Source organism: Pseudorca crassidens, chromosome 11 (genome assembly GCF_039906515.1).
Source record: "Pseudorca crassidens isolate mPseCra1 chromosome 11, mPseCra1.hap1, whole genome shotgun sequence".
NCBI classification, from domain to species: Eukaryota; Metazoa; Chordata; class Mammalia; order Artiodactyla; family Delphinidae; genus Pseudorca; species Pseudorca crassidens.
In genome coordinates this window covers 45,270,055-45,293,760 of record NC_090306.1, presented here as the reverse complement: position 1 = coordinate 45,293,760, position 23,706 = coordinate 45,270,055, and the positions used below count along the sequence as shown (strand labels likewise).

The 23,706-nt window shown below is 55.9% G+C and overlaps 2 protein-coding genes across 13 annotated transcripts in view; both read right to left on the bottom strand.

Moving 5' to 3' along the window:
* Positions 1 to 286: 286 nt before the first annotated feature.
* Positions 287 to 8,341, bottom strand: TAMALIN (trafficking regulator and scaffold protein tamalin). Of its 3 annotated transcripts, XM_067696611.1 has the most exons (9): positions 8,002 to 8,089; positions 5,843 to 5,892; positions 5,038 to 5,142; positions 4,187 to 4,241; positions 3,979 to 4,081; positions 2,733 to 2,826; positions 2,574 to 2,640; positions 1,939 to 2,005; positions 287 to 1,480 (listed from the first exon to the last, which is right to left on the bottom strand). In XM_067696611.1, the coding sequence occupies exons 5-9, from the start codon at positions 4,040 to 4,042 to the stop codon at positions 975 to 977; spliced, it is 798 nt and encodes a 265-aa protein (XP_067552712.1). In that variant the 5' UTR covers positions 4,043 to 4,081; positions 4,187 to 4,241; positions 5,038 to 5,142; positions 5,843 to 5,892; positions 8,002 to 8,089; the 3' UTR covers positions 287 to 974. The 3 variants fall into 3 exon arrangements, with proteins under 3 accessions (XP_067552712.1, XP_067552710.1, XP_067552711.1); XM_067696609.1 differs by lacking the exon at positions 5,038 to 5,142 and having other exon boundaries at positions 8,002 to 8,341; XM_067696610.1 differs by lacking the exons at positions 5,038 to 5,142; positions 5,843 to 5,892; positions 8,002 to 8,089 and adding an exon at positions 4,571 to 5,031.
* A 1,083-nt stretch (positions 8,342 to 9,424) lies between these two features.
* Positions 9,425 to 23,706, bottom strand: part of ACVR1B (activin A receptor type 1B) — a 41,866-nt gene continuing 27,584 nt past the window's right edge. For 7 of the 10 annotated variants that reach the window (XM_067696600.1, XM_067696607.1, XM_067696599.1 and 4 more), the window contains 2 exons: positions 21,315 to 21,445; positions 19,594 to 19,865 (listed from right to left, as the gene is read on the bottom strand). In XM_067696600.1, the coding sequence (XP_067552701.1) occupies positions 19,740 to 19,865; positions 21,315 to 21,445 (257 nt within the window). In that variant the 3' untranslated portion in view covers positions 19,594 to 19,739. Of the gene's footprint in view, positions 9,807 to 10,418; positions 10,493 to 10,561; positions 11,208 to 11,591; positions 11,698 to 19,593; positions 19,866 to 21,314; positions 21,446 to 23,706 lie in introns of those variants that run through there. The other 3 variants (XR_010932408.1, XM_067696603.1, XM_067696602.1) reach the window with 3 other exon arrangements.

Sequence of the window (23,706 nt, the reverse complement as noted above, 5' to 3'; positions counted from 1 at the left end):
CCCCACCAGTTGTGGTATTTGGGGAGGGAAGTTCTAGATACATTAAACACGAGACCCAAGTTCTGAAGGGGTGTGGGGCCTCTAGTTCAGGCCCATACATGTAAGTTAAACTCTCCCAGTCTGTTTCCCTGGCTGCAAGCTCCGAGTAAATTAGATGTAAAATATTGTGTGTGTGTGTGTGTGTGTGTCTGTGCGTGCGCGCGCATGCTGGGGGTCGGGGTGGTGGAGTCAGAGCTTGCCCGAGCCCAACCCTCCCCCTCGGGCAGTCACCACACTGACACAGATGCAAAAAACCGTCAATTTTATACAGTCTGTGGTTCAGAAGCAACAATATGCAAAACGGTGGAACAGTCTGTGCTGCCCCCATCCCCCCAAGACAGGCCCATTCCTGTCCCCCAAGGGGCAGAGGACCCAGGACCCCTGCCGGGCAAGACCCCACTTAGTTACAGGCTCCTGGGAGGGGCCAAGCCCTTAGGGGTCAAGGCTGGGAGGGAGAGGGACCAGCGCTGGTTAACTGGAACTATGTGGGGGGGATGGGGAAACGACTGGGCATAGGCCATTTCTCCCCAAGGCCAAGGGTGGGGAGCAAGTAAAGCTGAGGAGAGGGCTTCGTGGGGCAGGGTCCTCTCACCCGGAGGAGGGGTTTTCTTGGACACCCCACAAGGCACTACTGACCCAGATGTAGGATGGCACGCCCCATCTTTGGCCCCGGAACCTCTCCCAACCCCGAGCTCGCCTAGCTCTCCGTGCCCACCTCCCACTGTGGTTCTGGGGAGGAGTAAAGGGGCCTGGGGCTCGGGTTCATTCACCACTCTGCACAAGCCAGGAAGGCAGGCCAGCTGGGGCTGGCGAGGACCCTCTCCCGCCGCCTTGGGCTCCCGGAGTCTCCGCGGCCAGGCGCCCGCCCCCGCCCCCTTTTTGCACTGGCTGGAAAGAATAAATAAATAAATACCTTCCCCCGCCCGCCCCCGCCCCTACAGCTGGCTCTCCTCCTCCTCCAGGGAGCGGTTGAGTCCGGGGATGAACTTGAGCAGCCGCCGGCGGAAGCTGCGGTACTTGGTTTTGCGCAGGCCGGAGCCGCACAGGGCCTGCTCGCGGGCCTCAGTCCAGAGAGCGCTCGGCGCGCCCACGCCGCCGCCGCCGCCGCCGCCGCCCCCGGGGCCCGCGCACCGCACGCTGGCGCTGCGGCTCAGCACCGCCCGGGGCCCTGGGGTCGGAGCGTCGGCGGGGCCCAGGCCGGGCGCGCGCGCGGGGGGCGGGGGCGGCGGGGGCTCAGGCGGTTCAGCGCCCCCGAAGAAGCACGTGTGGTAGACGGCGTCGTCCGCGTCGCCCCCGGCCCGCCGCGCGCCGCCGCGGGAGCCCCCGGGGGCGGCCAGCAGAGGCCCGAAGGGCAGTGAGCCCGGGAGCAGGCCCGCACCGTACAGGCTGGAGCGCACGGACTCCAGCGTGTCATAGATGCTCGGGTCCTTCACCACGAGGCCTGCCGGGGCAGAAGACACGAGGGAGGGCCGTCAGAGGGCACGGGTAGGAGACCTCAGCTCCTTCCTGTTGACCATCTGTGTGGCCCTTGGGCAAGTCACAACCTTGAACCTCACTTCTCTTGTCTGTAAAACAGGAATTATACACTCAGATCCTTAGGAGGGTCACTTATGACACAAGAGCCACGGAAGGGGTCTGAAACAAACTCTGGGAGCCTTCCTGTTCCCATCTGTGAAATGGAGATGGTGCTATCTCGTACTTTCCTTCAGGGAACAACTGTGAGAATAAACTAAAAATGTGTGTGCACCAGCCTGGGGCAGCATTGTACCCAAAGTAGTAGCTCAACAAACCTTTCTTCACTTTGGAGGGGGAAGTAACCCACTAGTTCTGCGGGGGAAGCAGGAATGGGGGTATCAGTAGGGGTGCAAGTGGCCCTTCACACACCCCTCATCTACTCACCGTGCACCAGCCGCTGCTCCTGCACCATTAGGGACCTGTATTCTCCCCACTTCTCATACAGGGTTTGCTGTAAGAGACACGCCCCGCCTCACTGTCAGGAGCTAGCAAGAAACTAGCAGGAGGTGGGTACAGACTGAGGGATCAGGGAGTACACAGAAGAAACCCTAAGGTTAAAAGGAGGTTCAGGACTTCCCTGGTGGCGCAGTGGTTAACAATCCGCCTGCCGGTGCAGGGGATGCGGATTCCAGCCCTGGTCTGTGAAGATCCCACATGCCGCCGAGCAGCTAAGCCCGTGCCTCACAACTACTGAGCCTGTGCTCTAGAGCCTGCGAGCCACAACTACTGAGCCCGCGTGCCACAACTACTGAAGCCTGCACGCCTAGAGCCCGTGCCCCGCAACAAGAGAAGCCAACGCAATGAGAAGCCCGCGCACAGCAATGAAGAGTAGCCCCCGCTCGCTGCAACTAGAGAAAGGCCGCGCGCAGCAACGAAGACCCAACGCAGCCAAAAAAATAAATAAATAAAATAAAAGGAGGTTCAAGCAGATAAACGACCCCTAAAAAAGAGTGCGGCCGGTAGGGGCAGGGGCTTGGGAAGAGGAGGGTGGCGACTGGATGTTATCTGGGCTGCTTTACCTTCAGGTACTGCAGACGAGCCTCCAGTTCCGCCTTCCGAATTGATGTCCCGTACAGAGTTTCCAGTCTGAGGAGGTTGGGGAATCAAAGGTAGGGTGGGGAAACACTGAGAGAAGCTGAGCTCAGGAATCCCTCAGGGACCGCGGCACTTGGACGTACCTGAGAACGTTGCCAGATGCCTTAATGATGTCAACAATTTCCCGATGCCGGATGCCTTCCACGTTCAGGCCGTTGACACTAGCGATGGTGTCCCCTGCCAGGCAGAGAGGGGATCAGAATCTGCTCCACGGGGCATGTGGAAGAATTCCAGCCACCTTCGCCAGAAAGGGTAGGGGTAATGACCCCACAAAATTCTCCTGAACTCCCTACCCCCAGTCATGGTTCTGGGGAGATCATGTCCAGGCCCGGCACCCCAGCAGAGGGGCCAAGGCCCTCAGACACCCACATTCTCACCTCACTCTCAGGAAGCTCTGTCCTCAAAGGCTGAGCCCTCCAGGCAAGCCTGGGCTGCCCCCAGAGCTGGTTATTTTGGTCCAGCCCACAGGCTGTCATGACACCCAGCCGAGACAGGAAGGGGGCAGGGTGAGAAGCACCAAGCTGGGAACTAACACCGGCCCCAGGCATAAGAAGCCTCAGCTCTGATACCCTGGGCCACTGCAGAGCCCCCTGACCTCAGGCAGAGCAGGGCACCATCTCCGAGGGCCCATTTCCCATCTGGAAAAGGGGGTGTGGACCCCTGCGGAGGCTACCATGGCGATTAGGAGGGAGGGTGGATGTGAAACTACTTTGCAAAGTTGCAATATACCACTTAGCTACCAGGGGCTGCTGGTAAATAGGCAGGGAGGTAAGGGCTTAGGGAAGGAAATGGTGACAGGACTGGGTGGGGGTCAGTTGGCTGTCCCTTCCTGGGACTTGGGACTCTAGATTTGGCCAATTCGAAGGGTCTCCTACCAGTGGCACCATTTCCTTGTTAGAGGAAGTATCACAGGTACCCCAGTGTGGGGCCAGGTTGGGAGCAAGACAGACCCTGATCCTCGATATCAAGCGGATCTAATGGAGTGGTTCCACCCCGCCTCCTGCCCACGCTGGACTGCCAGATCGCCAGGGGGAGGAAAAACAGCGGCACCAACACCTGCCATTTACCAGGCCCTGGCTCTGTGCCCAGGGGATTCCCTCACCACGCTGACGTGAGGACATGGTATTGCCCCCAATTTGCAGATGGCACTGCTCAGCATCACACAGTAAATGGCAAGTTTGCCTAAGTCCAATCCATGCTTCTTTCTGGCCTTCTCAAAATAGGAGGAGGAAGGGAAATTGTTTTCAGAAGAGATTTCTTACCCCCTCTGCTTGGGAGTAAGGTCATACCCCTCTTCCCAGAGCCCTGTGTCCCGGGTTCACGCCTCACCTGGTGTGAGCCCAGCCAGCTGGGCAGGGCTGGACTCATGAACCCGGCAGACAAAGGTCACCATCTCCACGCGCTGCTCCTCCCGGTGGTGAAGGCCATAAGTCTGTAATAAACAAGGGGACCCTCAGCCCAGGGGTGGGGCGAGATCCATCCAGCCCTCTGACCAGCCTCCCAAGCCGTCCCTCCCTCTGCACTCAGCTTCTCCCACCTGGATCTCAAAGCCGAAGGTCTGGTTCTCCTCCTTCTCCAAAGTCAGCACTTTCCTGCAGGAGACAGAGGGGCCATCTCATCAAGACTGTCAGGACTAAAAGGAGCTTGCCAGTCCCATAGCATGGCCCCCCGCTAGAGCTGGGAGTCTGCTCTGGTACATCCAGGCAGGGTTCACTGTCTCCAGTGACAAGTCACACTCATCACAGCTTGTCGGAATGTCCTTCTCCCATTCGCAGCTGAAATCAGCTTCATTGAGCCACACAGCATCAACCCAGCCCCTGGTGGGGGAGGCACGGGGACAGCTGACCCCCAGAGCCGGTGGACTAGCTGAGTTTTTCAGCCACACTCCCAGCTTTCTAGTGAGCCCCAGAATACTACTTACTGACTTAGCTGAGGCCCCAAATTCGGCCACAGCCTGGAGCACCGTCCGCTGCAGAGCCCTGGGGAGAGGGCTGGCCCCACCCCCAGAGGCCAGTCACGAGGCTGAGCCCAGACCACAGCGGCTCCTCCCAGCTGCGGTGAGGCCAGCCCACCAGATGTGAGGGCTGGGGGGAGGGAGCCTCGAGGCCGCCCCTTCCCGCACTGCAGGCCTGCCCACTGGACACAATGGTCTGGAGTAGCTCCAGATTCTCGTCTGCTGGGGGAGCCCAGAGTTTCCTCTGCCCACCCCCACACCCCCTTCCTTCCCGCCCAGCCAGAGGCAGAGTTAAAGCAGCCTGCAAAGGCCCCTTCAAGCCTCAGGGCCTCAGAAAGGCCCTGGAGACCCAGGCCTCTCAGTGCCCAACCTGGCCCACATACCCCCCAAACGCTGAGCGGCAGCTCCCCGCCCCAGCCTGAGCTCCTCCCTACTTTGAACGCAGGGCTCCCCCCTACACGTATTGGGGCGGGGAGCAGGGTGACTTCTGTGTCTACTCCAGTGCTCTCTGGTTTTCTGGGAGGGTTGGCAAACTTTTTCTGCAAAGGGTCAGACAGTAAATATTTTAGCCTTTCTTTTCGAGACCTAAATTATTTGACAGCCTCCGTCCTATATTGTTCTTTGTTTTTATTTGTACGACCCTTTCGAAACAGAAAAACAACTCTTGGCTCAAGGCCAGTCTGGCCGGGCGGGCCACAGTCTGCCGATCATTTTGGAAGAAGCCACGCCCAAATCAGGATGGGACCTGGGCAGAGTGGGGCCTGAGTCAGCACCTACTTCTGCCCTCACCTCAGACCCTGCCTAAGAGGCCACCACAGGACGGGACCAGCAGAGGACTGAGATTTTGGGTGCAGGGGCAGACAGACTGGAGCAGCTGGACGTAGCCTGGCCATGGTTTGGGCCCTCGGAGTTTGCTGGGCTGGGAGGGCTCAGGGTAGCCCCGAAGACTTCCTGCTTCCCTCCTCCCAGATCCAGATCTCTCCGGGGAGGGGTAACTGGCAGGGACTGGGGGTGGGTTGAGGAGCACCTGATGACTCAAAAGTCCCTATCTCCTTCCTCTGCCACCCCCTTCACACAGCCCACACCTCCACCTGCCCCTCATTCCTAGCAAGGGTGCTGTGCTGAGAGGGTGGGAGAATGACTCCCCCCTGGCTGGGCTGAGATGCTGTGTCGTGCTGCCCCCAACCCAGCGCCTCACCCTTTTGGACCAGGGCAGGGGCTGCGGTAATGGTGACTCACCGCTGCTGTTCGGGACTCTGGCTGAGGTTCTTCCAGCGCAGTCCCGAGCCCTGGGTGGGAAGGAGAGTCAGGAAGGAGCAGGTGAGAGGGAGCTACCCTGGAGCAGATGGTGAGAGCCCTCCTTTGGGGGTTTCTCACCTGGGCTCTGGCCCTAGACCCAGCACCCCACTTCCTGTTGCCTGTGTGTCCGGCCCCAGCTCCACACTTACTCTGGTGCTGGCGTAGCTATCTGCAGAGTGCCACCACCAGCACCATTCCACAGCTTTCTCCCTAAGCTCTATCCCCACAGCCGGAGGACTGTGGGGGCACAACAGTCTCCCGGGTTCCAGATGCATGAACCTCTAAGCCCTGTGCTGGTTCCCAACCTGGAGGGTAGGGGGTTTCATTACTCTAGATAGAACAGTCTCCACCCCCAGGGTGCACGTCTGCGGCGGCTCAGGCCCCCTAGACCCCACAAGCTGAAGCAGGGGCTCTTCCCAGCTGTTATTCAAGGAAGGGCAGGGGGCCCCTGGGCTTGCCTATGAAAACACTCCAGAGGCCCCTGGGCCGGTCAGGTCTCTCCTAATTTCTCATTCACACAGAGTGGCTCGGGGGAGCCGGGGTCAGAGGCCCAGGTCTGGAGGGCTGGACTCTCAGCCTGAACATGGAAAGGCAGGGGACAGAGGGGCCCAGCCTCCTCCCTCAAAGTAGACTGTTTCAGGGACCAACTATGGATTCCAGCTGCAGGTGGCCAACTGTGCCCAGCTCCACCTGGGTCTCTCAACATTGCCATATATTTTGTTGCTTTCTGGGACAAAAACGAACAAAAAAACAAAACCTTGGATCTCAAACTTGTCCATAAGTCTCACTATACTTAAGGAGAGACATTGGGAGGTTTTTTTTTTTTTTTTTTTTTTTGGCATGGCGGATGACAGAGCTGAGGGTCCCTACCTCTTTTGGGTCCTTGAGAAACTAAAGCAGTCTCTCTCCCTCCCTAAATTATTGATCCTTGGAAGAAGCCCAGTGTCAGACCAGCCCTTGTCCTGTGTGCCCCAAACAGCCCAGGGCCTTCCTGGTCGGTGCCCTTGTTAACCCTCCCCCCAGGCTGCCCCAAGGCCAGGAAGAGAAGGAAGCCCTCCTTCTCCAGAACCAAAGATTGGCCTCAGGGGTGGGGACAGTTCCCAAATGGGCCAGGGAGGAAGGACTGGGCCGCAGAGAGAGACCCCTTTGTCTTTCCACCCGATTTTCATAAAATGCAAATTCTCAACAAGCTGTTCATTGTGTTGGGGGGAGCCAGGGGCCAGGGGGAGAGGAGGGGAGCTGAGCTGGGAAAGGCCACCAGCCCCCTCTCCTTAACCTGGGTCTTGAGTTCCCCTTTCTGAGTGCTCGGGTCCCCCTCAGGCCAGAGGAAGAGCCCGGCGCAGGGGGAGACTCAAAGGGCGGGCGCGGCCCGCATCCTTCCTGCCCCGCAGGCGCCCTGCGACCCCTCCCAACGCGTCCGGTCGCGGCTGACTTCCAGGGAGCGGTGGCCTCGAGCCCCGCACCTCAGACGCAGGGCAAGGCGGCAGGCCCCGAGTCCAGGAATCCGGGCGTCCCCTCGGAAGGGTCGGCGGCGCCACACGCACTTCCCCCGCTAGAAGGCACGCGGCGCGTCCGCCGCCCTCCCCACCTGGAACCCGCAGACTCTCAACTTGACTGGGCGAGCGGCGGGACCCCAGCCCGAGGCCTCCCCGCTCCCACGGGAGAAGCCCGGGCGAGGCGTCCTGGGGACCTCGAGACGTCTGGACGCGGGGAGGCGGGGCTCGGGGGTGGCCGAAGACCAGCTAGGGCGAGGGGAAGGGGACCTGGGGAGGCGGCAGGAAGGAGAGCAGCGAGACGGGGCGGGGGCGCATGGGGAGTGGAGAGCCGCCAGGTCGGGGGCGGCGTGGAGCCGGGGTCGCGGGTATGGGGGATTGCTCCTTCTGAGCAGAGGATCGAGGGGACCCAGCAGGATCTGAACGTGTCCGTGGGGGATCAGCGGGCTGGAGAGGAATGGGGGAACTCGGGGACCCCAGGAGAATGGTGTGGGGGTCGGCAGGCGCGAATGGGGGCTGCTGCGGGTTGCGCGGGTCCTGAGGAAGGGACCCCGGAGGGTACCGAGAGCCGGGCGGGGGGCCGCGGGAGTTGGGGGGGATACGCACCTTTCGGCGGGGCAGGGTACCCCCGGACACGGCGAGCGCGCGATACAGCTCGGCCGGGTGATAGTCCTCCAGCGCCGCGTACAGCTCGTCCCCGGGGGTCCCAGGGCAGGCGGCTGCGGCAGGGGGGCCCGAGGCCGGGGTCGGGGTCGGAGGGGCTGGAGCAGCTTCCGAGTCCGGGGCCGGGGCAGCGGGGTCTGGGGTGGCCGCCGCCTCCTCTTTCTGCTGCAGCTTCCTGAGTCGGCGGAGGGTCATGGCTCCGGCGCCCCTCGGAGGCGGCGCTCGCTCCGCGCGGCGGGGCAGGCGGCGACTCGGGGATGCCAGCCGGGAGGGTGGTGTGTCGCCTCCCTTTATAGGCTCGGGGGATCGGGGCGGGCGGGGAGCGGCCTCGCGGGGCCTCGCCCCCTGCACGGCCGGCTCCGCCCCCCCGGGGGGGGCAGCTGTCCCGGAGCCCCGCCCACAGCTCCCGAGGCATGCCAGGCTGGGGAAACTCTTGGGGACCGGAGTGCTCAATAGGGGGAAAAGCTAGCCTCAGAGGGGAGGGGGGTCCAGGCCATCGGGGGGCGGAGCATAGGTCTCCGTGATACCTGAGGGACGGGGAGCCTGTGAAGGGGCTTGTGCACGAGATTTGAAAATTTAGGGATGGATATCTTTGGAGATTCAAGCAGTCTGGCCGTGGAGCGACCGTAGGAGTCCTTAGGAGGAGGTTTGGAGGCCGCCCAGAGTAAGATTCTAGGAGACCCAAGAGGCTGCAGGAGACTTTAGGCAAGGAGAGGGAGGCAGGGGGAGGGGTGAGGTCCCTGATGGGAGGGAAGAGATGGCCCTGAACTAACTGTGCAGAAGCCGCTAGGGAGTGAAAGGGTCCAGGATTTCCCCCTTACCCAGCTGTCCCAGAAGAGTTCAAAGAGGCTGCCTCTCCTTCCCATGTCATGGGGAAAGGGAAGAGGGGGTAACCCAAAAAGTAGTAGACTTAATTCTGGCCTGTCCCCTCAGAAGGTCAGGAGTTGTTCCTCCTGGATAAACCTTTCCTCACCTCCTGATGTTGGAGCTCAGGTATCCTTTTCCCAGCCGATACATCCTTACTGTGGGGGTTGACTCGCGGCAGGGGATGTGACCGCGCTGAGTGGGTGCTCAGGGTTGGGGGATGGTGCTCAGCCATTATCTGACCTTTTTTGGGGCGCATCTTCCCCCCACCCCCGGCTGTGTTGCTGGTGGCTGCCAGGCCATGGGAGAGGTGGGAATGGCCCAGCTGTCGTCAGTGGTACCCGAATAAGAAGTGAGAGGAGGAAGTGGAAGGCCAGGTCTGGCATCTAAAGAGTGGCCAGCCACCGCAGGGCGTCAGCATCACAAGCTGGGGGCTCCACATCCCGACGTCTGCCACTGAACAGAAGCCAGGAATGTCCACATTGTCCCCTCCTCCAGTGTTCCCAAATCCGTTATGCCTTTACAGCTGACATTTATTGTGCTGTGCACACTGTTCTGTGTAATCTTTTACATCTTCTACATCCATGAATGAATTCATTTGGTCTTTATAACAACTCTATGAAAACAGATACCATTATCATCCCTTACAGAGGAGGAAACTGAGGCCCAGAGAGGTTAAGTAACTTGCTTTAGGTCACTCAGTGGCAGAGCTGATTCGAACCTGGGCAGCCTGGTTGCAGAGCTTGCAATCTAACCACCGTGTGATGCTGTCTTCCGCTGTTCTTCATTCACCCTATGTTGAAGCCCTGCTCCGGGCCAGGTTACAGAGGCTCTTGGTCAGGTAGGGAGTGATACACGCACCGGTGCTGTGTTAGATGCATGGCCTGCGGAGTACAGAGGGGCTAGTGGCCCATCAGCCTGCGGAGGCCAGGAAAGGCTTTCTGTCTCCTGTCTCTCTCAGTCCATGGGTCTGTCTCCGTCTTCTTGCTTCCTAGTCCCCTTGACTCCGTCTGTGTCTTCCCCACCCCCAGGCCCCTGGGGCCCCAGCCCCTACAGGAGGTGTGTGTGGGGGGGTGCTTCTTCACCCTGCAGTGATTACACAAGTCCAGATGGCAGGATGCTCGTTGGGTGGGGGGCAGGGGGTGGACTGGGGACTGCCACGAACCAAGTGCTAGCTCCCTTAGTGCCTTCCTCTCCCTCCTCCCACCTTCCCCCTTGGCATCACCAAGTGGCCGTCAGCTGAGGGGCCGAGGGGGCGTTGGTGGGGAAACACGGGACTCTATTGTGAAGCATTAGCACAGATGGACCCCTGGACCGTCTGCTGCCTGCTCCTGACAGACGGCATCTGCAGCGGGGGTGGGGATGGGGAGGCGGGCAAAGGCAGCAGAGCCAATGGTTTCTATCCTCCTCACTCTGTGCTTACTCATGCAGGGACCCTCAAAAGGGCATCTTGTAAGCTCTTCCGTACCGCCACCCCACCTATCCCAGAGGCTTACCTAAGGGACAGCTCCTCGCCTGAAACCTGGAGGAGCAGACACCACGGGTGTCACAGCACCTGTGTCTGCCAGCCCTGTTGAGACATTCCTCCTTCAGACTGACGTGGAGACAGACAGAGACTGCCCATCAGTATCCAGGCCAGTCTGCCTCCCGACCTCCAAGTCAGAGAACAGCACCAGAGAAGTGAAGCTTACACCAGTTTCCGCCTCCTGCCAGGCAGGGCACCCTAGAGAACCCCAGAGTAAAGGTGGGCCCAGGAGATGCAATTTCTGTCACGTTCATTGCATGATTTCCTCAAACCCTAGAACTTCAGAGCCGGGAAGGGCCCCGTGGGCCGGAAAGGACACCAAGTGGTCCAAGTCCTTATTCAACGGAGGAGGCGAACTGAAGCCCACCAGGGAGAGAAAGATGGTGGCAGAACAGGCACTAGAAGCCACTAGAGCCCAGGTCTCCTGACTCTGGAGACTATTTAACTCAGCTGCTGGTAGCTCCCGCTGAGAGCTCAGAGACCCGCGCCTGCTTCCTCCTCCCAATCTTCCCAGTTTCTCCAGGGAGGTGATGGAGAGCCCAGGATGCCACACTGTGGGGTGGTGGTGCCCTCTGGTGGCCATGAGTCTCGGAAAATCTTCAAATCAGACTCCGAAGGGCTGTCTGGCTGGTGCTAGCCCCCCTCCTGGAATCCCAGCCAGGTTTAAGGAGCCCCCAGAGCTCCTCTCTGGCCTGAGATGGTCTGTGTTCAGCTGAGACCCCAAGCCCCGCTTCGGTCACTGCGTTCTGGAGTTTCACACCTGTTAGGAAGTTGTGTGTTTGTCACCCAGCCGCAGGTGACACTGCTCGGTGAGAGGGCAGACAGCTGGTGGGCTTCCTCCGTGGAGGAACCTGCACACGTCAGACAGTACACCAGGCCTAAAGCTTTGCTTTTTCCGACCCTCCACGACTTCCTCCTGAGCCCGAGTCTCTGGTCTAGCATCTGCTCTCCTCATCCCATCTTCTGCAGCTCTCTTAAGGCTGGTGGTGGCGGGGGGTGGGGGGTAGGGGGGGAGGGAAGCATGCTGCACGCCACCTGGGGCCTCATATTAGGACACCTCCCCCTCTGTTCTCCTCCCCCCGGAAGCCTCTTTGCAAAAGCCCCATGGCTCTGGCTCCCGCAGACATCTGCACTCAATCTGTACCTTATTCCTGAGCGTGTCCCGGGCTTTCAGAGTGAACTCTCCAGGCTTTGCTTCCTTTGGATCCAGCTGTCCTGGCCCCTGGCTCTCAGGGTAGGCAGGGCTTGGCCTGTGGTAGGGGCACAGAGAGCGGGGGCTTGGCTAATGGACAAGGCCTAGGTGAGATCCCTTCTCTTTGGGACAAGCCCTTGCCCAGGTACCTGAGTCAATGGTCCCCTGAGTCCCGTCCTCGCCCACCTGCTCCAGCTCTAGGCTCCCATCAGGAGGTCGGGGCACTCAAGGCAAGAGCTCCAGAAGCCCAGGCTCCTCTGGCACCTGAGTTAATGTCAGGGCTCTCGCACAGTCATTTCATCCCAGGCCTGGGGGGCTGACCGGTCCGCTGGGGCTCCTCTCTGGGTACTGCCACTGCTTCTGAGTGGAAGGTGGGAGGGTGAGGGCCTGGGACGGAGCCGGCTGTGTGGGCAGGAATGAGGGGCTGGGCCCTGGCTCTCGGATGCTGAGGGAGGCCTGGGCAGCTGGTAGGCAGCTGACTGGGCAGGGAGCGGTTGTTTTCCTTAATGGCTCATATTGCCCAACTGTTTCCACGGGCTCGTGTCTGTGTGTGGCACTGGGGTCCAGGGGAGCTCAGCAGCAGGGGCGAGGGGGGAGGTGGATCCGTCATAGCCCAAAGAGCTAATTCTAGGGGGTCTGAGAGCCGGAGCCAGGCGGAATATGGCCGTTTATTTGTTTTGGATACTGTAGCTTCTGAGTCTAGTCCCAGCCAGAGGCCAGGGACCATCTTGCCTCCTAGGTGGGATGGCAAGGTATCTCGGGCTTGAACAGGTTAGACTGGCAGGAGGGAGAAAGGGTCATCTCTCTAGTTTTCCTTACAGTATCCACAAACCACTTCTAGGACAGAGGGCACGTACTATCGTACCCCACCTCATTTCAGACAGGTACAGACGGCTAGGACAGAAAATGACAGCTTTTAGGGCCCCAGACTCCCCAGATCTCGTCTCTCTTGGCAAACACAGCTGCTCTGGTGGTCCAGCCCTGGTTCCTTCTCCCCAGGGACAGCATTGTACACAAGGCTAAGATCCTCCCGTGGACTCCGCACTGAAGTCGGCTTCTCCTCACTGTCCACATCTGATCGCGCCCCCGAACTCTGCGTCCTTTCCACCGTCTCTCCCCGTCCTCCAGCTTTTCCTGCTCTACCACCTCGGCAATTACCTTCTCAAGTCAGCACTGTGTTCTCCCCCCCAGTACAAGTAAGATCACATCACTCCCCTGCTCAAAACCCATCAACGGCCTGTCATTCCTACAGCAGGAATGAAAAAAGAGGTGTTCATTCATGGGACAACTCCACATAAGCGAGCTGTTGAGAAGAATTTGGAGACCAGGTCGAGACTCAGGAGGAAAAACTACTGAGATCAGCAGTCTGAGGCAGTTGTCACAGGGGAAGTGATGGCACTGGTGGCTCTCGGGATACAGTCTTGACGGCTTAGCACAGGATGGCTCTAAGAGATTTCCTGTGTGCGCCCCTGGCTCTCTTGCTCTAGCCATACTGAGCCTGTGGTTCTTGAGCAATGCACTTTAAAAAAATAATTAATTAATTAATTAATTTCTGGCTGCGTTGGGTCTTCGTTGCTGTGCGCGGGCTTTCTCTAGTTGCAGCAAGCGGGGGCTACTCTTCATTGCGGTGCATGGGCTTCTCATTGCAGTCGCTTCTCTTATTGGGGAGCACGGGCTCTAGGTGCTCGGGCTTCAGTAGTTGTGGCACACAGGCCCTAGAGCGCAGGCTCAGTAGTTGTGGCGCACGGGCTTATCTGACCCGCGGCCTGTGGGATCTTCCAGGACCAGGGCTTGAACCTGTGTCCCCTGCATTGGCAGGCGGATTCTTAACCACCGTGCCACCAGGGAAGTCCCGACACACTCTTTTTGACCAAATCTCCCTCCTCCCCAGTCAGCAGGCCAGTGCCTATCCCTAAATAGATGTCACCTCTCTTGACCCCATCTTCCTGTCTGTTCTGTGTTTCCAGAGGATTGTGTGTCTACCCCACCATAGCACTTACCTCAGTCCATTGTAATTACCTATTAACTAGTCCATTCCACCAGGTAGGGAGCCCCTGAAGGGCTGGCTTTCCCTAGGCACCTCACCTGAGCTTCCACGACGCATTACATACGGCTCTGTAATGGGACTTGCTAAAACCTGCTCTACTCTAGATTCTCTGTACAAATCCTCTCGGTCTCGAAGGGCAGTGGCCACAGCTTGTTCATCCTTGTATTCTGCCTACTGCTTTACACACTAAGGTTGCTGAACTCGTGCTTGTTATTTAATAAGAATGTATTTAGAGCCCAGTCCATCCTATCGTTCCTTAAACCTTCCTATCCCATTATCCTCCATCCTTGGCCTCCAAGGAGCATTCCCAGGTGGATCCAGAGCCATCTGCCTTATTCCTTAAATCCCACCCTGTCTGGCCATGGGATGCCTAACACTTTTCAGGGTGTGACGCCAGGGGTTTGGTCAGACCAGTCTGGATGTTCCTGTGAAGGTCTGATTGAGATGTGATCAACATTTAAATCAGTAGACTTGGAGTAAAGCAGGTTAGGTTACCCTCCACAGTGTGGACGGGCCTCATCCAATCAGCTGAAGGGCTTAAAAGACTGAGGTCCCCTAAGGAAGAAGACAGTTTGCCTCCAGACTGCCTTCAGACTCAAGACTGCAACATCAATTCTTCCCTGGGTCTCTAGCCTGTCAGCCTGCCCTGTAGCTTTCAGACTTAACAGCCCCACAATTGTGTGAGTCAATTCCTTTAAATGTCTATCTATCGATCGATCGATCTATCATCTATCTAATCTATCCAGCCCTATTAGTTTTCATTTCTCTGGTGAATCCTAAGAAACCATTCCTGTCTTGATCTACAGCTCTCCCTCCCTCTCTCTCCCCTTCATTATGCACCCCTCACATGTCCCTGCATGTCTCTTGAACTTTACTACTCTACCCCTCATTTTGTTTTGGTTGTATTTAGCAAGCATGTTCTCCAGACTATAGATCAGAAGGCATGGCCGGGGGTAGGGGGTGGGGACAGAAATTTAAAACGTGTGAAACAAAACCCCTAGTGATACACCATTAAATGAACGCAGGTCTCCTGGGTCGTGGGCCTTACAAAGGTGAAACGTTAGTAACCTTCAAGGGCACATGAAGCGGTCCCAGAATTGCTGCCTTTCTGATTTTCAAAACGGTAAGGGTGAACCTGCAATCCACAGCCTAGTGAACTTTAGGTCCGTGCTTGGCAAGACGACTGATCATTGATTGGCTTTTGAACTAGGCTGAGATCCACTACAAACCACTTCACCTTTCCTTCCGACAGACAGATCAGAGACGCAGCAGCCACAGGAATACCTGCCACTTCAACAAGGTACCTGGGATTCTCCTGTTATCTTTGTCCAAAAAGAATTAGGGCCAGGGTGCGAGGACAGTTTAATTAGCAGCCACTCTGGGTTACTAGGATATATGCCAAACTTCGAGCCAACTTCTAGAGGTAAGTTACTTGATTTTCTCCGGCCCAACAGTCTCAGATGGGAGGACAAATGGAAAACTCTGGGCAACAAGCAGAATTCTAAAATATTGCCAGGCTGCAGCCATGGACAGGTTCTGTGGTGAAATTTAACAGGGTAAACCTGTAAGGCGTATGAGGTCCTGCACTTGAGTTCAAAATACCAACTTCTCATATACAGGAAAGAGGAAGGGGGCTGGATTTTACTCAACCCAAACATAAGATGCAGTCCTGGGATGTGACCTGAAGGTGTCAAGCAGAGTCTGGGATTCTCCTTCTAGTCTGTGCTGCCAGTGAATGCCTGGGTGGAATGTCATGTGCTCTCCGTGGCCCCAGGCTTGAGCCAGGTTCTCGGAGAGCAGCCGGCGTGGGGGAAGGGCATGGCGCCATGGAGGCAGGATGTGCAGAGGCTGAGGGGCCGCAGTCTCTGGCCAGACACCCTGGACCCAAGGTCTTCTCCACCCTTGTGAGCTATGTGGGCAATTTATTTGTTTTTTCTAACCCTCAGTTTCCTAATCCAATCTCATACATTGTTTTGAGGATGAAAGCAGTTCATGTACGTAAAGCCAATTTTGGCACACTGCGTAGCACAGAATAACTTTTTTTTTTTTTTTTCCGCCGCACAGCATGCGGAATCTTAGTTCCCCAACCAGGGATCAAACCCATGCCCCCTGCAGTGAAAGCGCGGAGTCTTAACCACCGGACCGCCAGGGAAGTCCCACACAGTAACTTTTTAATAAGTATCTGCTAATATTAACTGAAAAAACCCTAAGCTTTGCCAGATTCATAGTAACGTAACAGCTGCCTTCAAATATGTTAAGGGACCTTACATGGAAGACAGAGTAAGTGCTCTGAACCATCCTGGAGAGAAGTTGCAGGGAGGTTTCCCAGTTCTCGGTAAGGAAGGGCTGTTCACTGAGCAGATGGCCGGCAGGTGGAGGTTGTGGTCCTGAGCGTTACAGCACGAGGCCCACGCCACTCGGCAGGGATGCTGTGGGGGAGGTCAAATGCCTGATGGGTGCTGGACCTCTGGAGTCCCATCTAAACTTGAGAGTCTATGATTCTAAGACTTGCTCTCTTGGTTCCTCAGCCTGGAGATGTCGGGTTAGGGCTGTTCCTCACAGCCACCCGCACACTGAAAACCCCGGAGTCACCACTGAAGACTCCCATCTCAAAGTCGCTTAGCCAACCCCAAATTCACATTTATACTCCAAGTCAGGAGGGGGAAAGCTAAAACTGAGGAGGGCCCAGGCTGCCTTCGAGACTGGGTGGTTTGTGACTTACCAGGATCAAGACCCTCTTTTATATAAAGAGGAAGATGCTAAAAGCCAAAGACAAATACAGGCAAAGCCCAAGAAAAGGTGCTGAGTTCGTCCTCCGCTCCCTCTCACACGCCAGGCCCTCCTTCTATGAAACACAGGGCAACAGCCTCAGGAAGACCCCGGATGTTCCGACAGGGTCCTCTTCTGACATGACCTGCTGCAGCGGGTGTTAACGTCATACCCCAGCCAGTGGCGGGAGGGACGCTACCTGAAGCACCTGCCCAGCTCCTCTGATAAAGGCTGGGCAGCCAGTCCACAGATGTAAAACAGATGGCACCAGAAAAGCTCTGTGAATAAAACTTTAATAATGTACAGCAGAAACTGGACAGGCTCATTCTTATATTAAAACAAAAGATTTCCTATATTACAGCTTATTTACATTTGCATACTGAAGAGGTAAAGTGTCTAAGTGGCTATCTTACAGTCCATTCTAATAAAATGTACAAAAACAAAGAGAAGTACCGAGAATGCCGTTCGGGGGCCTTGACGGCGACCTAAGAACGGGCTTGGACTTGGTCTGTGAATCCAGAATCCAGAGGTGCAGGTAGCCCTATGGATCGGGGTTAGCCTCAGGGGGCCAAAACCACAGCTTTAGTTTCTTCCCAACTCTCTCACTCCTAACTCTCGGGTTAAGAGTGGTGGCGGTGGGATTGGGAGCTTCCCCCCAAAACTGCTCAGTCTTCCCCAGAGGTGGAGAAGGAGGAGTGTGTGGTGAGGACAGCAGGGCCACCGGGGGAGTGGGCTAGTGGCTTGGGAGTCCCTGGGTCAAGGAGTGTTGGCAGATCCCAGAGGCTGGCTGCGGCGGGGGGGAGAGGAGTCTGAGTTCCGTCATCTCCTCTAAACCGCTAAGTTCTGCCGCAGGGCGGACAGATGGGGCATCGGCAGGGGTGGGGAAGAAGGTCCCCCTAATGACACAATTGGTATTCGAGGGAAATTAGTCAGGAGCCAGTAAATTGGCTCAGAGGGTTAGGGGAAGATCTCCTTTAACGCAAGGAAAGAAGCGATACAGCAGGAAAATAAATAGGAAGGCCAGGGCACGGGGGAGACCAATGGAAGTGGGGGGAGGGCTCTCCCCTCCTCCACAAGCTTTGGCAGAGAATCGCTGGGCTGGAGGCAGGGATGCTCTGAGGCTGCACACAGTCTGTGCCTCCCCTGGGGGCAGGAAGGGGGCTCCGGATGAACGCAGCGACTGGGGGGGTCTCACTGCCCACCACCGGCCTCTTTGGTGGGGGACAGGTGGGCATCCTCACTCCTTAGTGGTCTTATATAAGAGCAATCACTCCAGGCTCAAAAGGCTCAGAAGCAACTACGAAAACTTCTGGTTTCAAAACAGTCACCCACTAACTTGAATGGGTCCCATGGTCGGCGCTCCAAGAGTAGGACCCGAGCCTGTCTTGTTCACAGCTGTATTTCCCAGCACCCGGCGCACTGCTTGGCATCCAGCAGGCACTCAGCGATGTCTGTAGCGTGAATGCCTGCAGGAGAAGCTGCAACCTGCTGGACAACACACGGAAGGCCAGGGCCCCAGTGCAAAACCCACTTGTGGAACTGGGAGGGGGGGCAGAACGCAAGCGAGACCAACCCCCAGGGCAGAGAAACTCTTGCTGCTGGGTGGGGGGAGCAGGCTCAGGTACAAGGACAGACATTTCCAGTGTGATTGAGCTGTGTGCGTTTGATTGAAGCATTTTTTGTGTGGTTGTTTTTATAGGGATTTCCTTAAAAACAAATAGATTGAGAGGTAATCATCACATAGAGATGGTTTTCCTTTTATAAAAACTTAACAATATTTAAAAAAAGTTAAAATCCAGACCCTCCCAATTAAATTAAAAAAAAAAAAGAAAAAAAAAGAAAGAAAAGAAAACCAAACCACTCCAGTTAAGTTATGGCTTCAAAGTTAATATATACCTAAGATATGCTGACGGAATCACCACCCACAACCGCGCTTCCAGACGTCGTTAAATACTACACTCAGGTTAAACAACAGGTTCAGCTCGGGCTGTTCCCTTTAGTAAAGCCCCTGAAGTGGATGCAAGTCTCACATCTTCCCTCCACCGTGATCAGATAATCCAGTAAAAGACCCATGCAGATGCCTCCCTCCCGCCCCAGACTCCCTCCCCACTCCTTGCCCCCCCTTCCCTTCCCCACCCTAAATCCACTACCACCAAAAATATACACTGCTGTTTCCAGAATGTGGGATATGAAAGACAGATGTGACATTCCGATCTGAGTCCCAAGATCTGGGCTTCAGATTCCTCGGCCCTTCCTCGACGCTGCCGAGGACGCTGCCCTTAGGCTGGCTCATTTCCCACGGTGGCCGCTGACCACAACACCCAGACTGCCACCGAGATTCTCTCCCTGCCCATCCCACCCCGCCTCCCTTACGTCTGGACCCAAGAGCCTTGCCTGCCAAGACAACCGGGCCAGCTTTGGTTCCACAGTCTGAAATGGAGAAGGAGGGCCAGGCGACACAGGGCAGGGAGACCCACCGTGGGTGGAGGGGGGCTTCTGGAAGGGAGGGGAGGGAGACCTCCGGGAGGGGCACCAGGGAAACCAGACGCTGCTCACTACTGAACAGAGGCCCCAGCGCGCAGAGCCGGCGTGACGACCACACGCCTGACCTGCACATGCACGGAAAGCTCGAGCAGGTAAGTGCGCACCTACAGACACACGTGCGCGCGCACACACACACACGCACACACGCGCACGCGCACACACACGTGTAAGGGCGCGGCACAGACCAGGCACAACAGGGGACGCACCTCGGCACATGCATACACGGCTGGACAGACGGGCACTGGCAGTCCCTCCAGGTGTCCCGACGGGGCGGAGGGGAGCACGAGGCCCGGCGCTGCCGAGAGGGGCCATCCTTCTGGTTCGCCGGGCTGCCTCGCTGCGCTGGGGTTGGTCCCAGAGGAAAGCCCTCGGTGCCGCTCAGCAGGGGCCACGCTCGCTCCTCCCGGGCCCTCCCAGGCCGCCCGTCACCATGCCAGGCTTCTCGCCAGGTGCGCCGGGCTTTGCAGAACTTCCCACTACAGCCGGTCCAGGCTGTGGCACTGAGTTCTCCACACCGTTTGCTCTCAGAGGCTCTGTGCCACTAGGAGGTAAATATAAAAGGTGTCTGTGTCTCAAACCCAATGTGGGAGTGAGCGAGTCTCCCGGGCTCTGTCCCTCTTGCGGGCCAGGCTCCTGGCCACAGAGGGCTGGGCAGAAACGAGAGGTAGGCCTCCATCGGACGCTCAACACGGCAGCTCGGCTGTAGGTCCCGCTGCCCAGCAGCGTGTGGGGAGGGGCAGCTAGATCTTCACGTCCTCCTGCACGCTGAGCTGGGAGAGGGTCTTCTTGATGCGCAGCGCGGTCAGGCGGGCCGCGCCGTTGGCGTACCAGCACTCCCGCATCATCTTCCCCATCACCCGCAGCGCCTGCACAGAGACCCGGCGTCACTCGAGCCTGCCCCCGCCCCCACTGAAGCCTTCCTGGTCCCCAGGCTGCCGTCTCCCCGACCCGTGCTCCGCCCGCCCCCCACCCCCTGCCCCGGGCTCCCCCTTCCTTAAGGGACAGCCTGGGGAGGGGGACCTTCTCGGCAAGCATGGTTGGTCAGCCACTCCCCGGTGTCTGGGTGATCCTGAGAGAAATACCTGCAACGGCCTGTGATCTGAAAATCACTTCTGGAAGGTTTGAGTATCCGTGTTTATGACTGTTTACTGACTGCTTTTTGTAAAGCAGCGCTCGAGCCAGGCACAGCAGGGACATCCCCCAGCACGAGCACGCACGCGGCTGTGACCCCACGTTCACGTGCAGAGACAGGGTGGCGGAGGAGGAGGCAGCAGCCCCTGAGGGGCAGCCTCGTCAGAGGCAGAAGCTCACGGCCAGGGCCCGGACGGCACAGGCCAGGGGCAGCCAAGGGGCGGACCTGGAAGGTCACCTGTGGAGGGCTACGGAGTCCCCAGACTGCTGCCTCAGGCCTGTTTTCCAGGTTCCTTTTAGCAGTGGGACCCGTTTTCCCCAGCGGAGTCCCAACACACAAACAGCCCCGACTGAAGAGGGAGTGGGGTGCGGGCAGCTGAAGACCAGCTCTTTCTGCTTCCCTCACCCTCTGAAGTGAATAAACCCTGAGGGTTCCAAGGACCATTTTGGAAAAGGCTGCTCTGTCAGGCAAAGCGGAGGCGTCACCAAAGTGTGAGCGCAGTAATTCTGCTCTTCAACGCAGGCCTGCCCTCCAGTGGACACACTCCTTAAAGCAGAGCCACGAGAGAAAAGCGGGCCCAAGAGCACTAGCGAAGCAAACCCTGTGCCGCCAAAGACTCCAAGACCCCGCAACTCCATGCTTCTTAGGAATCTAGATCATACATTTGTCCTCGTTTCTGTTATTGCCATCGAATGCCACCCTCTCCCCGCTTCATCCGCCATCACTCCCCAACCCAAATTCTCTACACCCTCCTCGCTTCTGAGTTTTTAGAAAGGCCACTTCCCTCGCAGACATGTCTTCTCACTGAGTCCCACCCCCTCATTCTTCTACACCCTTCGTGGACGCCTCTTCTTAACTCTTCCACGAAGCTCAGCTCACCCCTTGGCTCCAGAGCCATTTTTCTAGTTGGGCAGGTCTAACAGCTCCCACTCAGTCTTTGTTCTGTCTCTTATCTGTGTCCTGGGACCAAGCCTTTTTCTTCTTCTAGGCTGTCAATTCCAAAGGGGACCCTCCAGTGCCCAGGACAAGGGCTCAGTATATAATACAACAGCACATAACAGTTTGCAATGACCGACACGCTCAGGGGGTAGCCCTGGGGTTGGCCCCACTTTTGGCAAACCCTCTTCTAAGGGAGAGAAATCGGGCAGATAGAAAGGCCACGGGAGAGAGGGGAGCTTCCCACCTCGTAACTCTGCCACCAGTTGGGGATGTTGGGGCGGAGCTTCTGGTCGCATACGACCTTCCGCATCTCCTCAATGGAAGGGTCAGAGGGCACTAGGTCATAATATGGTAGCTGATATTCCTCATGGACTCCTGGGAGAAAAGAAAACGTCCACCGGAGTTATCAAAAGAAGGAAGAGATTACTCAAAAGCCAATGACAACACCCATGTTGCGATCTGTAAATACCACTTCCCACTAAGAGGAACTAGGGCTCCTTGGAGAGCCTGGTCAGTGCTAGTTATGGGACAAGAGACACACAGGATTAGCCAGGAATATCTTTTTCGTAACAAAAAGCAAGGAAACTATCAAAGACTACTGAGGCCATGTCAAAAGGTACCGACCTGAAAAGCTCCCAACGGGCCAAAGATGAGAACATTTAAGCAACAGTAAGACCTATGACTTCAATGGAAACAAATATTTTAAATCACCAGTTCGTGATGACACTAAAAACAAACAAATAAACCAAAACCTCAGTCGCCTTTGTAGAATGAGAGGGAATAAACTCATTATTTTGAAAAATGTCGAATAAATGGAAAGAATCAAGTATTTATCCTGCCTTTCCTCTTCAAATTAAACATCTTGGTAACCAAATAGACAATAGGGGAAGTTTCTCTTTAAAGAAAAAAATCTAGCTAATACATGAAGTTTGACAGGATCGGAATACTGGCATTTTTCAACCTCTAATACATTTGGATTTGGACAATAATCAACAACAGCTGTTAACATCACAAAAAGAGAGGTAACCACCATTATCTGTGTCTTTTAACAGAAGGATTTTGGGGGAAAAAATGATTCTAGTCTTTAGATGGAACTCTCATAGGAAATTCACAGAAACAGTAGAACGTGTGAACTGCATAAGAGGTTACCTGGAAAATCTAGACAGGAAAACCCTACAGGATAAAGGACCTGGATTCTCCAATTTTGAAAACTGCAGGAGAGGGGACTTACTTGGTGTTCCAGTGGTAAAGAATCCACCTTACAATGCAGGGGATGAGGGTTCGATTCCTGGTCGGGGAACTAAGATCGCACATGCCATGGGGCAACTAAGCCCATGCGCCACAACTACTGAGCTCTCGCGCCTCAACTAGAGAGCCCGCGTGCCGCAAACTACAGAGCCCACGCGCCCTGGAGCCTGCGTGCCACAACCAGAGAGAGAAAGAACCCGCACGCCACAACTAGAAAGAGAAAACCTGCACGCCGCAACTAGAGAGAAGCCTGCGCGCCGCAACAAAAAGATCCCGTGTGCCTCAACGAAGATCCCGCATGCTGCAACTAAGACCCGACGCAGCCAAAAATAAAATAAAAATAAATAAATAATAAATCTTAAAAAAAAACCCCAAAAAACTGCAGAAGAAAAAAATTGAGGGGTAACCTGTAGATTATGAGACTTGGGAGTTATATCAATCAACTGCAGTGGATGGACATTTAAATTAAACCCTGATTTAACAAGCTGTTTTTTATAAAAAATTCACAGATAATTGGGGAAATCTCAACACTGGCTAATGTTATATGATATTAAGAATTAAGATATTAAGAAAACAGAATTACTGTCTGTTTTCTAAAGTGTGATAATAGTACTATATTTTCGAAGTCCTTATCTTCTAGAGCTACAAACTGAAATATTTTCCGTAATAAAAAGTTAATTTAAAAAAATCCAATGTAACTTTCTCATGCCTTTTTCCAGAAAAAAATTCTGCTGTTCTGAGCTGATGGGACAGATTTTTATTTTTATTTATTTATTTTTTTGAGATTAGCATTTATTTTATTATTTCTAAAAAATATTTATTCATTTATTTGGTTGCGCTGGGTCTTAGTTGCAGCTGGCGGGCTCCTTAGTTGCAGCTCGCTGGCTCCTTAGTTGTGGCACGTGGGCTCCTTAGTTGCGGCAGGCAGGCTCCTTAGTTGTGGCATGCAAACTCTTAGTTGCGGCATGCACGTGGGATCTAGTTCCCTGACCAGGGATCGAACCTGGGCCCCCCTGCATTGGGTGCACAGAGTCTTATCCACTGCACTACCAGGGAAGTCCCCCACTGCACTACCAGGGAAGTCCCGGGACAGATTTTTAAATAGAGTCTGACTTGGTTAATCATCTAAGGAGCAATTAGCTTAAACTCTGGCCTCAGTCTGCCAGAGTCTGAATCCTAGTTTATCAGTGGTGTGACCTCGGACAAATCACCTAATCTGTGACTCACCTTCTTCATCTGCAAAACGGTGACAATAATAGTACCCACACAGACCCGTGCGACCAGATTCAGCTTGATCTGTTTTATCTGTATATCATGATCAAAATTTAAGATGTACAATACCTGGGTGCCTCCTCCATGACTTGGATCTTACCAAATGTATCACAGAT